Below are 17900 nucleotides of genomic sequence, written 5' to 3' on the forward strand. Positions count from 1 at the left end.
AAGGCACCAAATCTTAGTTTCCTCCTACAGCGTCAACTCACATGACGTCTCCCCACTTTAGGTAAGCTTCCTTGTATCCAACTCTTCTTCCTCTTCCTCTGACACTCATGTTTTCTCTTCTTCTTCCAATCCCCCTATGCCCCCTTCTCCTTCGGCACACCTCCAACACCACTACTGGGCCTTGACGACACCTTGAATTAATCGACAACTTCGACTTGACTCAAGATTTCAATCCTTGCATGCACCACAATAAGTTGGTTGTCGCTGAGCCAACAAATTTTTTATGTCCAAGATTAGCCAATGAAAGTGAAGGTTAAGCCAATTTATGTGTGAGCAATGACAATGTTATTAATGTTGCAAGGTGGTAATGAACAAAATCGGTAATGAAAACATGTTATTTGGAAGGTTGCAAGAGTCTTCACATATACAAAGTGGTCTTGCAGCCTCTATATGAACTGCCTTCATTAGTTACAAATTGCTACAGATGAGAGGCGATTGTGCATGTTTGATCTCCCATGAGCTCCCCCAAAGAGAATTGACGAAAAAATAATGCACTAGACCTAGATCATATTGCTCTAATACTAAGTTAAGTTGAAACTACCAGTCTAACCTTAATCAACAAAATGCAGGGCACAAGGACCTATTATATATATATAACAGAAAGAAAATAATTAATACTACAACAATATGATGCTAACATGGTATGCTATCATTGTAAATTAGGAAAGAATTTGAGAGAATAAGTAGATAGCTAGAAGTATAATCTCCTTCAACGGAAAGAAACAGTTCAGAAGTTAGACTAACAACATGTATATTTTGTTAACACATGCCACATTAAAACTCAAGAGGCCTATATGAGGGCCTCAAAATGACTAGGTGTACATTGTTTATGTTTATACAAGCATGAACTATATAATGTGCATTCAGTGTTTATTTAAACAACCCAAATCAAAAACATTATGCTGGAACAGTCTCGTTAATTTGGATAACTTACACATAGGAACCTAAAACTCATGAAAAAAAAGAGATGAAAAATCTGCAACTTCACGCCAAAAGTAAACTGAAGGTTCATTCTCGCCTTTATTAAGGTTTTTTATTTTTCAATTTTCTTTCAACACCCAAGCCCATCAACTCCTTTAGTTATGAAAAATCACCATCAAAAAACCCCTCATTGGAATTGACCAGGCATCATATAATGGAATCCTTAATCAGAAAAGAATTAATAGCAAGGCCCTTAGCAAATCACCAAATAAAACTAACAAAATCAATTGTGTATCAAGTATAGCTATCTATATTGCAACAATTGTTTGGTCTAGTGGTAAATGAGCTAGATACCAAAGATCAGGGTTTGAATCTAGTTAACAACACTGTTGGGAGGAGTTTCACCTTATCGCTCCCACCCCAAATGGAGAATTATCTCACAACCTATACAGTGTGGGGACACCTCGTAGTTAGAGACCAAAAACAAAAATATAGCCATCTACCTGACACTGAACACAAAAGGTCAAGAGTCTACAAGATTAAAATGTTAGTTCATGAGAAATATAAAGCACTGAAAACTGTCAATTTTGAAGTAGAAACAAGAGGTTCAGTGACTCAGACATATTTTAATGAACAAAAAGCAAATTAAAACATCAAAATTATAACTACCTCAATAGAATAGAACAGAAACTGATTCAAATTGCTGTGATGATGTAACTTTAGGGAGAATTCAGAAAAAAATTATTGCAAAGACTTTAGTCAGAAAATTCAAAAGCTCTACCTCATGCTCCAGATAGTCTGATACAATGTGTTTCTGTAAAAGCCCCCAAGGATCAAGCTCCAAAGGAAACTGAATAAAGAATCAATCAATTAGTTGTATTAAATTTGTGAAGGGATGCTTGTACCTAAAGAACAAAGATGACTGTGTCAACATGTATAATGATGACAAAAATAAATGGGAAGGAAATAAAACTCAACTCCAAAGTGAAACAAAATTTGACTATGTATGAAAGTATTTTGTGGTCATGAATCAATATAAACAATTCAAAATTTTAAAAGTTGCAAACATAATTCCACAAAAGATAAGAAGATCCGGAAAGCAAGGAACACTTGAATTTCACTTCATCCCTATCTGCACAAATAAGTTGATGAGTATAATAACGCATCTACAACTCCACTCGTCAAGCATGCAGTTATGGTTCAGGTGGAAACATGCGAGTTTAAATTGAAAGTTTTTTTATCATAAATGTTATAAAATCACTTAGCTTTTAAGCAACTGAAAGGGTATACCTCCATTCCCAAGTGAGCAAGCAGTGAACGGCGAGTAATTGAGTCACCAGAACCTGCTGCTTGCTTATAAGCATCAAGTACACGGATAAATGCCTCCTTTTGTAGCTGATCCTTAGATTCATCAGTTAGGTTTGCATCCATAATTATCATTTTTGGTAGAACATACTGGAATGAGGTGGCAATAGATGATGTAGAAGTTGCCTGACATGTATCAGGATTAATCACTCCAGTACTCTGGGCTCCTGTAACATCAGAGACAAGGGATTCAGCTGATAAAACATTTGAAGGCAGTGTGTTGCCTAAACCTGTGATAAGATCTTGGCTGGTTTCAATCAATTCAGGGATGGAAGAATGAGAAGCATCATGTGATTCTTGGATTTCATCAGAAGAATTGGTTGAATCAACACCAGGAATTTTTCTCTCATCCATTTCCGAGTTCACTATTGATGAAACAGCTGAATGGCCATGTTCAGCAACATGTGGAAGTGGTAAAACAGAAGCAGGGAAACTGGGAGCTATTGTTGCACTACCATCAACTAAGGTTGTTTGCGTTCTGTCAGTCATTTCTTCATCATCATTCTGATGATTTTTCTGCAACTGAAAATGCAATATACAGCAAACAGAAATCAGAAATCCAGGATGAGTGTCATACTCCGAGAAGGAAACATAAGAAAGCTTACATCAACATCACAAGATAGTGAAGGTGGCACTAGTAGTGATGCTAGAAGAGGGTTCAAACTTGATAATGAACGAATATCTGAAACAAGTGAAGGCAATTGCACAGTGGGCAACACAGAGGAATAGACCATTTTGGAGGATGAACTGCCTTCTTTGTCCATACTAGGACATATTGGAGGGAGATGCTGCATATTAGAAATAACTACTTCTGCTAGCAAGTCAGAGGAGATGCTTGCAGTAAGGATATCGAGGGAACCAGCGGCTTTTTCACCTTGAGAAACCAATGCACCAAACATAGCAACAAGTTGTTGTACAGGTCCTGGGCTCTTATCCTTATTAGGTACAGAATCAACAAGAGGAAGCTTGTCCTCAACTTGATCAGCAGACAATTTAGAGGATTCTTCAGGAAGATCTTGTTCCATATCAGATGACAGCCTAATTCGTTTACTAGATGTAACATCATCGTGCAGCAAATCATTGCTCACTTCAGCATTAAGCCTCTTATTTGCAAGATCACTACTTGGCTCATCACATGTGTGCATCGATGAATTATCGCCCTGCAATTGTTGGCACAGCGCATGCTAAAACAAACCAACAGAGAAATATCACATAGTCCGGTATGCTTATTAGTTATTACCTTTCCTGGTAATGAGTTTTGAGTGCTAATTGAAAACTCCCTATAGTTCTTTTTAGTTGCCTGGTCGATCGACTCACCAGTATCAATGGCTTTTAAGGCTTCAGTCAAGCGGGCTCGCCACTGAAGAAACAAGCAACATGTTCAGAATCCTCTAAATGTGTAAATCATCTCTCAATCTAATACTTGGAAAAATTAGTAAACAACAGCACTGGATATAAAAACTAAGAAGATTTTTCTACATGTAAAGCTGACACTTAAAAAACTAGTTAGGTGGTAGATATATACTTTATAAATTGCAACAACATACACTTTAGATAACAGTAAGAATGCAAACTACATCAGGAAGGATTACCGGTTCTGCGCTTGAGTGTGTGCATTTCAAACAGGCAATGAAGGCATTTTTTAGGGCGTGGTGTGATCCTGGGACTTGTGCACTAACAACTGAAATTGCTGGATCCAAACCAAGTAAAATTGGTAAAATGCGTCCATAAAAGGAAGGCCTTTTCACTGCTATAGCTGAGAGACTGGCAGAAAACATCAAACCAGCCAAGGAAACAGTAAAGAGAAAAATATTGTAAAATATGAAAATAAATAAAATCCCTAATATGCAAACTGCTGAGAGACACATTTCAGTTGTACCAGAAAACATCAAGGTATCTGTCAAGTAGAACATACAAAAAGAGCATGAGTCTCAAAGATTACATGAAACTAGAATAACAAATTTTCATCTAAACACCAAATTGTATTGACAAATTAGCAGCTACATGCCAAATTCTAATGATTTGTTAGAACCTGATTCTTGTGCATAGGGAGCATCCATAATAAAAAAATCAAATCATCTAACTTGCATATACAAACATAGGCAATCCCAGCATCACAAGTGGAACATTCTTCAAACATATTGTTTTAATAGCTTCATCATGCCAGAGGAACAGGTAAGTTATTCTATTAAAAGGGTACAATACCCAGTATTCACTTCAGATCACTTTGATCTAGTAGCAGGATTCAAAATTTAGTAATTTGCTACTATATAGAGGCAGTAAGGTAGAATTGTACTAATTCCTATTAAAACCTTGAAAAAATAAACCACTGAATTCCATGCAGTCTCAGTGAACAGTGATTCTAGTGCTTATATGGTCAGTACATATTGGGCACCCACCATGGTATGCTAAGAGTGCCCACTACAGCAATAGAAGAATGTCATTTTCAACCATTTTTGTTCTTGGTGCAAGTGGGACAATACCCACTATGTACCAGCCCAACCAATATCAAGACAAGACAAGCATAGGATTAGCATTATAAATGATGCCAATATCTAGTAGCACGCAAAAAATAGCTTGCATAATTCGAAGGTGTGGCCTATGCCAAAGTAAACAATATTATCCATACCAATAATGGTCACTTGTAACAATAAAATGGAGACAAACTTGCATTTAGATATTTTAGAATAACTTTATCTATGAAATTGTTGTGTTGCCAATAGATGAAGTACCTGAATTGAGCAGACAATGTACATAGGTGAACAACAATGACGATCAAGTAAGAACTCCAAACTTTCATGTGCTTTTGCATTAAAATTCAACAAATTTTATATGATTAGTATGAGCAAGAACAAGAGCTAGGTGCACCATTGCTCTTGTTAAGCCATGCGGACATAATGGACAATGGCTCGAAAAACAGCAATGAATACCAATAAGCTATGATAACTAGAACACAATTTACATACACTATGGAAAGCATAGCCCCACAAACAATTTGATGACCATCTGACAGTGAGTAATTATTCTGACAGTGTGGGATGTTGGGATTATACATGCCGAGGACCCTACTGGTATTATAGAAGCATAGTGGTTAACTTAAAGTTGTAATATGATATTATGTGCATAGGTAGAGAGGTATGCCTAAGATGCTCCTTGCAACACGAGTATGTATCCAAGTGTCTGGCACAAGTGTTTCTAAATTTTTGCATGTGATAAATAGGAATGTCAAATATCCACTCTGTCAGCATCAATGATACAAACAGACAAAATGAAGAGTCCAAGTACCAACAAAACAAACTCACAAAGTCATTGAAATGTTTAATAAAATTCGTTAGAAATTTTGTTTCCATTCAAAACTCAAGGAATGAAAAGAAGATTGGAAGAAAGCAAGAATCTCCTGGATTTTACCAATTCATCGTGCCTTACCTTTATATTTGTTTGTGGCCATCTCTTTAAATACACAAGCACCTAATATAAGCAAATCAGTAAAGTTTAAGGGAGATGGTTCCTAGTTTATCTACTCTTCAGAATCTTGAGTGTGAGTCTTGTTAACTAAGGAAACATATTCACCATTCCAAATCATTCCAAGGTTGTGTCAACTTCCATGCTTCTACACCATCTTCTTTGGTTCATTAATATTTGGGTCCGCAAATGTGTCTATTAAAAACTAGGTTTTAGATATTTTGCTGCCTCCATCAATAACTACTCTAGAATGACATGACTTTTCTTAGAGAAAGAGTCTTCAAATACCCTTTCAGTTTTTTGTGCCTTTTATCCTGAAATAAGAACACAGTTTAGTGATTCAATCAGGTATTGAAAAATTAAAATGCTAGAGTACTTTTCATATCTTTTGCTCCTTCCTTTCTAGTCAGGTTTCCTTTATCAATCAATTTGCACTTATACTTTAAGCAAAAATGGTGTTGTTATAAGAAAGAATAGGCACTTGGTTGAGACATCTTGTGCATTACTATCTTGCATAGGAGTTCCTATCATGTTTTGAAATGATGTAGTTCTCACCAATATTACTTTTGTTATTCACAATCAAATTCACTTTTCTATTATATTCGCTTGTGTAGTTAAATTCTTTCTTCTACATTGCATGTTTGGTTGTACTTTGTTTATATTATCTCCAAGTAAAGACAAGTTGTCCTAATACCTGTCAAGTATGCATTCCTTGATTACTCAAATCAATAGAGAGAGATCATTATTATTCTCCAGTGTTACATCAACTAGATGTGACCTTTTTGAGTCCATGACCTTCTTGTCCACATCAACCACCATGTTTGAGTATGCAACAAAGGTACTTCTCATTTGTACTTCATTATATATTTCATCATCCTTTAACGTAGAGATACTAGTACCATGCCTAAAGATTTTAAATGGACTTTATGTATCATTAAAATGGTACAATTCTGACATTCTTTTGTATGGATACAAGATGAAAAAAATAGCAATATTATCTTAATTCATCTTGATTAGTGATGTAGTGTGCCAAAAGGTGTCAAGTATTGGTATGACGCAATACTCATTGAGATGATGATGCAACGACTCATAAGACATTGTGTGTGCTGAATAGTATCTAGTGTTGGTAACTTATCATGCCAACCAGCATGGTATGAGATTTCAAACCATGACTAAAACAGAGTAAGAACTAAACACATTGCAACCAGTTCTCAAAGCTTGATTGTTCTACCATAACCATCCCTAAGGATCCTACCAAAAATGTACACTTTTTGTCCTATAATTAAAATTGCTCTATATCGACTCTTAACTCACCTTAGTATCATTTTTCTAGTTAGATACCAAAAATACAGTGATGTTACTAAAAAAGCATACTTCGAGCAAGCACCTAGGTGTATTGCTCAAAGGGAGTGTCATCTTGTATCCAAATTCAAACAAAACAACCTGAAGTATTCTTCAAGAGCATTATTTAATAAATTCAGTCCTGCCCTTCTATATTTGGTATGATTAGGACTTAGGAGTGTATCCGATCATTCAATGTTCAAATTATACCTCATTTTTCTTTGTATATTTAGATGACATTATCATTAACATAAGTTAATATAATCAAACTACAAGAATCACAACATTGAAAATATATCTTCATAAACACTTCTAGACCAAGGATTGGGTCGTCCAAAGTATTTTTAGCATAAAGCATGCCCTCTAAGTAGATATTAATATCTCTCAATGGAAATATTTGTATGATATGCTTTGACACCCCCCTGTAAATAATGTCAGATTAATGCCAAGATAGCAGATTAAGGAAGTGTAAAAGATAGTTGGTAAATTGAACTATGTCACTATCAGTAGACCTAACATTTCATATGTTGTTGGTGTGATTGGCCAAGTTTTTTGAGTTTCATGCCATGACCATTAGAAGGCAGCTATAAGTACCTCACAAATACCCCCAAGAAAGACTATTATATCATGATTGAGGCCCTAACTAGATCGTTTCCTTGATAATACATCCATCTCTATGTCTTTGAGACAATACATCATATTTGTTTTTGGTGCTAAACAATAATGCCTGTTAGAGATAAAGTATATAGAACTTAAACTAGTTTTCAGTTGGTTTGGAGGGCAATTTTTTCCACATGATCACTAAAACCCTGTATTTTAGATCTCTTTAAATCTTGTCTGACATGAACAAGGCAAACCATTCCTTGCGTGTGTTGGCACAGATATAAGCACCAAAACATAGTGCCACTAGAGGTACAATGCAAGACGATCAAAGGAAAAAAAAATATTAGCAGGGGAAAGAAAGAAGCTTTAGTGGTTTCAATTGTTGGAAGGGCAGGCAGGAAATTGAAATGTGAAACTAAGACCAAAGTCAACAATGAAAACAATGAATGGAGGAAATAGGTAAATTTCTTAAGCTCCATTGATGTTGCTTCCCCTTTCACCATGTCCATCTCAAACGTTGAATAACACAAACACAAGTTAAAACTACCATAGAATGCCCTAACAGTGGTTTACCAGCTCCCAAATCCGTATTTTGAACCTTGCTAAAACTGATAAATTGTAATATCAACCTGCTTTCGGCCATCATATGATAGACACTTAAAGATAATACTGAAGCAGCAGCATCAAATGTAATTCAACACCACTCATAGCATGAAGGTTTCATAGAGTGAAGACTAATAGGAGCTGTAAGAAAAATGTAAAAATGACTTATATTTCTTGGTTAATTGCTTTGCATAATATACATTTCCTAACTTGTTCTCTAAGAATGATGACATCCAACTCACATAAATGTGAAATCATAAATCATGGCGATATGAGGAAAACCTTGAACTATAGTATGCATACTATCCAAACTGTTACACATGCACACAAGGAATAAAGATACGACAAGTGAATACTACACAAGTTGGAGTATACAAATCCAATCTAATATTGTTTAATCTTATGTTACCCGTGTTGTAAATTGTGGTAGGCGGTGGCAGGGTTGTTAATGACCGCCTCAGCCGCCTAGACGGTTGATTTTATTTTATTAGTTTTATATATAATATTAAAAATAATCATTATTCTTTATAATATTTACTTTAAATAAAATATTTTAATTAAAAAATAATTAAATCTGAATATTTAAAAATAAAAAATATATATATGTATATATATATATATAATCAATGGGATAATTTTATTAGGCTTTAAATTAACTCAATCATACCTAGAAGTTGATTAAAATTATTAACCTAAAATTATTTAATTAAACCTAACTTACAACTTACCAACGTACCCTGTTTCGGCCGCACAACAAGTCTGGCATGTCGTCAAGACTGTGCAACACATCCGGACACGTCATCGGGCCTAGGAGACGTGTCTGGTCCCGAGCGACGCCTCCAAGCCCCTTGCAAGGCTTGGGCAACGCTTTCAAGATCCCACAACCCATCCAGATGCGTCGCGGTGACAAAACGGCGGCAACAGCGATGGCAGTGGCGGAAGGAGGTGAATTACCGCCTAAAGCACCATCTCAAGCAAAAGCTGTGTGTTTGATGCCCGCCTCCTGCCTAGGCAACCGGCTCAACATCCATTTAGAACATTGTCTATTCCTAACATGACAGTGTCTCAACTCAATAGTTACTAAAAGGCACAATACAAACTAAAGATAGCATTTTCTAGTCAAAATTCTGTAGGTATAAATTACCAAACATAAGTTAGGTAAGATGAAACAACCTTTTGATTAGTACAATGACCATTGAATTACTAAGTGTTTTCACTTGTGGAAACCGCAGCTGATCAAGTAATAATCCCAAGCTCTGACTAGCTTCAACAGCCAGCTCTCCAACATTAAGCAGAGCATGGCCAACCCTCAGCCATGAAATATTGAATCCTACATCTGTAATAATATAAATGAAGTAGAAATGAGTATCTGGTTGTATGTAAGAAGGCTGGAAGCCAAGATATGATCCATTTCTGTGTCTGAAAAAAAATGATTTACCAAAGTCAGATTCTTGAGGTGGATCTGAAGAAATATAGGGATCAGGTGTATAAAGTAGAACCAATGTCTCAACAAACTTAACTGCCAGCAATCTAACTCCATCACTTCCTGACTGAAGGAGTAACGTTTTTGTCAGCTTATATCAAAGAAAATTAAATCAGCCTTATTGAGAGGCTAAAGTTACCTGGAATGCAGTATGGACTACTGTGGTTTTGAATTGTAGCATCCATGTCCATGATGATTTTAATGAAACATCTATGTCATTGGAGTATAAACCCTAAAATCAAGAACAAAAACAAAATATCATACTTGCTTCTCATGTGCAAAAAATATTACGAATTGCTAGACTAGTTGTTATTGATTAGAAGTTCTCATCTCAGATATGTTTCCTTAAGTCAGGAGTAAAGAAGTATCAGGTATTAGAATCAACAAAAATTCTCTTGGGCAAAAATCAAAAGAATGGTTTTATTTTCTAAAGAATAAAAAGGGCATCGCATATTTGATTATTATGGATGTGGTGCCTCACCTCTTATACCTTTACTATACCTCCTTATCCTTATCCTGTTTTAAAAACTGAACAATTTCAATAAAATTATTCGGTTTGAGTCAAAAGTTTCCCATTTCCATTCTTCCATCCGTTGGAAAAGAAATACTATATAAAGAAAATAAATATAAAAATTTGTCAGTTTCTTAATAGCTTGAGCTTTTGGAATACCAATAAGCCCATCAATTATAACATGGTATCAAAGCAAGCAAAAATATCAAAGTTCTCATCCTGCCTATCAAAAAAATACTGTTTGAGGCAACTGAGTCAAATATGCCCTCTCACACATCTGATGGAGAATTAATAATATAAATATAAAAATTGATATCTTCCTTGCTAGCTCGAGCTTTTAGGATAAGTGATTAATCAAATCAACTTCAATAAAAAATAGATCTCAATCAAGGCAATTTTTCTTATATCTATGCTATATCATTGCCACCATTTTGGGCCTTTTGCAGGTTAAGACCCAAATTAGTAAAAAAAAAAGAAAAAGGTTTCTCCAAGAAAATATATACAATGCTTCTAGCCTGTCTCTGGACAGTAATGCTTTGATAGCCAAACTTTATTACTCTTAGGTTCCAATTGAAGTGGAGTATTCCTGAAAAACTAGTGTTTTAAGAGCCTGGCTTTCAAAGACTCCATTTTAAGTAAATCTGAATGATACCACAAAAATATGTGGTGATTATGTCAGATCTACAAAATCTTATCTGCAAAGTATATAAGATTTAGTACTTTCCTGAGGTATTTGTCAGTTCATCCTCTTTCACTCGACAAATTAAACTATTGCAAATCACAAGAGATCTCCTTCAGTTTTTACTCAAGTAAAAGGGCTTTCAGTTTCAGTTTTCTCCAAATCCATGTCAAGACAACTTAGCTTTTAAAGAATAAGCAAAAATTTGGTACTATATATTTCCATCAGAGTTGAAAGCAAACATAAACCATTATTTCGAGACTAAAACGGGGACAAATTTGATGTTCGAAAAAGTGTTGCAATAGACAATTAATCAAAACTCAAGAGACAAAAAACAAGCAGCAGTATACTCAAATTTATAAGCAGGGAAGCCAACATATGGAAGTTAACTACAACATTCTTCTTGTATATTAAAGCTGACCCATCAAGCTAGCCATCCCTTCTCTTTCTTCATAAGCAAGTTCTACTTTCATGAAAATCAAACTCAAGAATGATAGAAAATAGCCTAAACTCTCCAATGAAATTCATCAGATATCTTGTGCACCTTAATGTATATTCTAAGAAGACATTAGTTATTTATAAAACATTAATTAATTACAGACAATTATCTGCTACTCCCATCAACCAGCAAGTATCCACAAAGTATTCCTGCATGACACCTTTAATCTACTATCCACGAGGCACGAGGAGTTTTCCATTCTCCGTGCCTCTTCTTCAGTTGAACAGCAGAAAAATGCTGACCCGCAGATCTCTTTCAAAATTAAGAGATAACATCATTCAAAATTACCCTAGAAATTATACTTTTGCAGTTAAGCGCTAATAGATAATGCAAGTGTTCACTTAATCACACCTTAGATGAGGGCAAACAAGGAAGCAGTCCAGAAGAAAGAAAATAAAGACAGTAAAATCACATAATAAGAATGAATAATTAAATTAAAAACAATAGACTAACAGTTAATAGTGTTTCGTTGACAACCAAAAAAGTTCTTGAACAGGTTTATAATTATAACTTCAAAAAAAAAAAAAAAAAAAAAACATGCCTGAATTACAAGCTTCTCTAACACATGGCCAAACAGTGCAGTTCCAGTGGTGATGGCTTGACGAGCAACAGCTGGAGTTTCATCTTCAAGAAAAGATATTAAACAAGGAAGCATCTCGTGCAAAACATCTGTATGCTTGGATCCTATGTCACCAATCATCCTACAATAACATGAAACACAGAAAATCTTTTACTGAACAAGCACATGAAGTAAAATAAAAGGACCAATATGACAAGCTACGATTCTAATATTCATTGAATGTGCCAGTCAGGTTTAGATCCAGTCTGGGTCTATTATTTACCATAAAGGTTACAACAAAATTACATGTATACAGTGTCGCAAAACAAATTAACTATGAGTAGCAGTCTGTAAGAGTCCAATCACTGTTATTTGGTCGAAGAAGGTTTTGTTATTGATAGAATTGTGGAATTCCATCACTGCTTTGGCAATGAACATAGGGTAGATGCCCTATTTTATAATAGTGGATATCAGCAGTTTATTGTGATTGAAAAAAATGGAGACTATAATAAGCTATTAAGGTAAGAAATTAGAGTGAACTGGACTAACACATAAAATATTTTAGGTAATTACTCTCTATCTCTACACTCCAACATGAAGATGCTATATCAGATTAGTTTTAATGATGTTGCAGTGCTAGATGCTCTCAGACACTCCCTAAATGTTGAAGAGGGTGTCTAACATGTATCTCCCCTCATCAATGGTAGAAAAGGTTTCAGATCTTGTTTCTCCTTCCTATCTCAATGAGGAGATGGATGGCTTTTGATCCATGTTTCCCCTCAATCTAGTTTCAGTGTTTTAAATGACAGTCGAGGCGGCCGCCTAGGCGGTAGTCGAGGCGGCCACATAGGCACCGCCTAGGCAGGAGGCGGGCATCAACCGCACCGCCTCAAACTGAGGCAGTGCTTTAGGCAGTAACTCACCTTCTTCTACCACCGTCACGCCTAGAGTCGCCGCTACAGCCATTTCGCCACCGCAACACATCCGGATGCATGGCTTGGGCCCAACAATGAGTTCGGATGCGTCGCGCCAGCCCGGACACGACGTGTGGGCCCTGCAACGTGTCCGAACTCATCGCGCAAGCCCGGATGCATCGCCCGAACCCGGCAATAGGCCTCGACACATTGCTCAGCCCAGTGACGTATCCGAACTGATCACGTGGTCCCGGCGATATGTCAAACTCGTCACCCGACTGAAACAGAGTACGCAGGTAAGTTGTAACTTAGGGTTTAATTAAATTACTTTAGGTTAATAATTTTAATCAACTCCTAACTATAATTGGGATAATTTAAATAGACTTAATTAAAACCTAATAAAATTATTCTATTAATTTTATATGTATATATATATAGAGAGAGAGAGAGAGAGAGAGATTAAATATATATTTTTAATTAATATATTTGCTTAAAAGTAAATATTATAAAGAATAATAATTATTTATAATATTATGTATAAAAAAAAGTAAAAAATATTCAACTGCCTAAGCACTGCCTAGGGCACCGCCTAGGCGGCCGAGGCGGTAGGCGGTCCCACCACCACCTACCGCCATTAACAACACTGTCTAGTTTGCATGTTGGGAATATGCAAATTGAAGATTGGAATGATGATAATCTGTTTGGTGCTAATAGCAACAAGATAGCAGCAATTCAGTATGTATCCGGGTGGAAAAGAGATTGATGAAATTGATTTTGATGCTGGATCTTATTGCTTCAGTTTGGTTGTGTTGACAGCATGATATGTACAAGTGGAGATGGACATGGTGTTGACAACATGATTATTTGAAGTGAAGGTGGACATGGAGTGGGAATGGAGGTCATATATGCTATAGGAACAAGCAGAATATGGCCAAGGGAGAAAACTTGCTCCAATATCATGGCTATGTTTCCTATATTACACAGTCGATATATAGGCTTCCATTGGTCATCAACAATAATAAAAAAAAAAAGGAATATAATAAAAGTAGGAAATGAGGGTAAATTAGATAAATGCAGAAAAATACATTAAAAAGGTAATTTAATTATTGATAGTTACATCGAAAATGAAATATGTAATTTATGACTCAAATATGTTGTTTGGTAGAAGTGGAAAAGAAAAAAAAATCAATCATCGTTCCTAGACCCCTCTTCAACTGTAAACAATAATTCGATCAAAAAGAAATTGGTATATAGGTATGATTTAAAAAACCTCTGGTAGGTCATTGTCATGCCTCTATCAACTGTAATATTTGTTTCTCTTCTTGAAATTCAGATATCTAAGGAACTTCAATGTATGTTGAATTATAAAGAAAATGCAAAGTACGACTGTATGATGCAAGATAGCAAGTGACAAACATGGCTAAAACTGGGACCACATATCTAAATTGTGCACGCCTAGAACCTAGCAACACAAACATATCTTTTAAATGAGAACAAACAACAGATTAAACCAAAGCTCCTAAACACAGACTAACCTACTAATACGTTTATACAATGAATCATCAAAAATGTTTTGATGATCAGATATCGCATCTCATTGGGAGTGTTGTGCGCCTGAAGAGAATTTACATTTTTCCATGCAAAGGTCATCAAGCACAAGCTCCAACGTTTTAGTTTATTATAAAGATCTTAAGTGCTAATGGCTCAAAAGACAGCCATAAAACCATCAGTAGGAGTCAGTACGATAATAAACCTTGACACCAAAAACAAGTTCATATTCGAAACAATGCTTCATTTCCTTTTCATTCACTTGTCAATCTATGACGGGCAAATGTCAGAAAAGCGACTTCTCCGCAAGCAATACGGAAGAAAAGGCAAACCATAAAAAGTTAAAGAATAAACAGCAAAGCGAATAAGTGGAATTACTCAGCAAGGAATTTCCGAATGGGACTCGCCCGCTCACTCTGGAGCTCAGCGAGGCGTGTAACAAACTCGGCCAAGAGAGACGTGTCGCGATTCAAAAGAACCTCCTTGAGTTGCCGCAATTGCTTCAGCTTCGAAGACACCTCACAAGCCGCTCTTGCAGACTGAAGGAGACCGTCCGCTCGTTCGCCCCAACTCGCCGCCACCATGGCCACCATTGGCGCTGCGTCGCAACCCTAACTCCCACGGCCAGGGAAGGGCTCCCTTGGCTCAAGGAGAGGAGGACGTAGACGGTACAGGCGGTGACTCCTCGGAGGAAGACGCTGGTGATTTTGAGGTATCACAACAGAAGGAGATGCATCACACCGCCGGACCCTCCGCGTTTCTCGTAGGAGGCCACTCGCAAGGAAGAGGGAAAGGGATTTAGCACATACCAACTCGGATCTTTGCTATTCTAAATATCGAACTTCACCCTCGAGAGAAGTAGAATTTTGAGTTACGCCTCCCTGCCTTTTAACGATTTGCTCCAACTAATTTTCCAAAATTAAGATAAATATAATATCAATTTCTCTATAATATTTTAAATTTTAAAATAAATCATCTACTTTATTAAATTTAGACAATCATTTTTCACTACACACTATATCAACAATCCTAAAATTTTTATTATTTTTATTTTTTAATTATTTTCTTCTCTCTTCCTAATATCTATTTTTTATTACCCAATCTATTTTATTTATTTTTTATCTCTTTCAAATTAAATAATATTTTAATATTTAGATAATGAATTTCATTTCTTAAATTTATAAAGATTTGTTTACATAAATAGGTAAATTCTATATTTAGAAAATTGCTCTAAATAAAATCCCAAATTTATATCTTCAAATTGGCTCAAAGTTTCATACCGAAAACCTTCTCAATTGCACACTAACACTAGCAATGCACTAAAATTTTTTAAAAAAATTAAACATGATAAATACATTTGCTTCAAGTCAATTTATTGTTGAAAAATAAATTCTTTTAAAAAATATTTAAATTTTTAACACTGACCCAAAACTCAAAAGTTTCACAAAATATTAACTTCAAATCGTTTATTTTGAGATGTTAAGATTGAAAACAACTCTCTTATTTTTTTTAAATGTTAAATTGTATTTTTTAAATAAATATCCAACTATGCTTTCCAAATGCGTAGAACTAAATATACATGATAAATAGATTGATCTTCCTCCTAATTGGTTACTGATCACTTAGTTTGATCTTTTAAACTTTTTTTTTTAATCCAAGTATCTCATTCTTGTTGGTGCAACATCCCTCAGGTCAAGGTTGACCTAGTTGACCAAGTTTGAGTCTTGGTTTGGGTTTCGATGTTTGACAATGCAAGGTTGATTGAAGAAGAGTCAAGTAGGTCAAGGATGACTGGATACTTGACTGGGAAGTCCTAACTGGGATGTTAGGCAGGAGGAAAATCCTGGTGAGTGAAGCCAGGTGAAAGACCTAGTGAGTGAAGCTAGGCAATTGGGAAGTCCTAGTGAGTGAAGCTAGGCAGGAGAAAAATCCTGGTGAGTGAAGCCAGGTGAAAGACCTAGTGAGTGAAGCTAGGCAATTGGGAAGTCCTAGTGAGTGAAGCTAGGCAGGAGAAAATCCTGAGTGAAGCCGGTGAAAGACCCAGTGAGTGAAGCTAGGCAATTGGAAGTCCTAGTGAGTGAAGCTGGCAGGAGGAAAATCCGAGTGAAGCCGGTGAAAGACCAAGTGAGTGAAGCTAGGCAATTGGGAAAGTCCCGTGAGTGAAGCCGAGAGAAATCCGGAAGGGTCAAGGTTGACCGGACATCCGGTGAGAGTCCAAGTAGGTCGAAGGGATTGGATACTTGGCACGAGAAAGAAAAGTCCAAGTAGGTCGGAGGGACCGACCGGATACTTGGCAAGAAGAGAAAAGTCCAAGTGGGTCAAAGGATTGACCGGACACTTGGTGAGAGAGTCCTAGCTGGTCAAGGGTGACCGGATGCTAGGTCTTATGTACCAACAAGTCATGGTTGACTAGATGTTGGTTTAGGGGCTTGGACTTGGTTTGGGCAAAACCAAGGTTTGGATTGATCCGTGGATTGATCCAGAGTTTGATTGATCCGTGGATTGATCCAGCAGTTCGATTGATCCGTGGATTGATCCAGAGGTCGGATCGATCCGTGGATCGATCCGATCTGGATCGATCGGTGGATCGATCCAAGATTGGATCGATCCGCCGATCGATCCGGTGAGTCCTCGCGAGCCCTCTCGATCGATCCGTGGATCGATTCAGAGGTCCCAATCGATCGCTGGATCGATTGGGAGGCCGTCCGCGATAAGCGCCGGATCGATCCGTGGATCGATCCGCCGATCGATAGGCGCTGGATCGATCCGTGGATCGATCCAAAGCCTCCCCAATCGATTGGGAGCAATCCAATCGATTGGGATTCGACCGTTGGCGTCGTTTATAGCTGTTGGCGTGTGGTTCCTTCAGCAGAACTTCACCGATTCATTCCAGATTCATCACAGCTCCTCCCCAGCACTCTCTAAGTTTCTCACCGCCAGTTCTTGAAGGTTCTTGGAGGTTCATCCAAGTCAAGAGGCGAGTTAGAAGAAAAAGGGCTAGGGTTTTTACTGCATCTCTTGTAAGCTTTTGCTTATTCTTTACTACCCTTTCTTCTACTTGTATTGAGAGTCTTGTAGGGCTTCTCCGCCTTCGGTAGTTACCGAAAAGGAGTGTTTATTAGTGGAGGTGTGTGTGTGTGCGTGGATCCTTGGACTAGTCACCTCTTGTGAGGTGGATACCAAGTAAAATCCTATTGTTAGCATTGTTGTAGTTTGTTTCTTTGTATTCCGCTGCGCATCACTTTGAAGAAACAAACAACGAAGCTCAACGAGCACGCGAAGAGCTATTCACCCCCCCCCCTCTAGCTACTTTTCGGTCCTAACAATTCTTACCATCCAACTCAAGCAATAT

General features: G+C 36.8%; 1 protein-coding gene across 3 annotated transcripts in view; it reads right to left on the reverse strand.

Moving 5' to 3' along the window:
- The window catches only part of LOC122040899 (symplekin-like), a 41456-nt gene extending 26090 nt beyond the window's left edge, over positions 1-15366 (reverse strand). Inside the window, exons 1-11 of one of the 3 annotated variants that reach the window (XM_042600387.1) lie at positions 14927-15366; positions 12069-12228; positions 9978-10070; positions 9794-9905; positions 9529-9691; positions 3939-4110; positions 3587-3706; positions 2952-3506; positions 2577-2868; positions 2272-2513; positions 1763-1831 (exon numbers count right to left, since the gene is read on the reverse strand). In XM_042600387.1, the coding sequence (XP_042456321.1) occupies positions 1763-1831; positions 2272-2513; positions 2577-2868; positions 2952-3506; positions 3587-3706; positions 3939-4110; positions 9529-9691; positions 9794-9905; positions 9978-10070; positions 12069-12228; positions 14927-15141 (2193 nt within the window). In that variant the 5' untranslated portion in view covers positions 15142-15366. Of the gene's footprint in view, positions 1-1762; positions 1832-2271; positions 2869-2951; positions 3507-3586; positions 3707-3938; positions 4111-9528; positions 9692-9793; positions 9906-9977; positions 10071-12068; positions 12229-14926 lie in introns of all 3 variants that reach the window. The other 2 variants (XM_042600385.1, XM_042600386.1) reach the window with 2 other exon arrangements.
- Positions 15367-17900: the final 2534 nt, after the last annotated feature.

Source organism: Zingiber officinale, chromosome 2A (genome assembly GCF_018446385.1).
Source record: "Zingiber officinale cultivar Zhangliang chromosome 2A, Zo_v1.1, whole genome shotgun sequence".
NCBI lineage: Eukaryota > Viridiplantae > Streptophyta > Magnoliopsida > Zingiberales > Zingiberaceae > Zingiber > Zingiber officinale.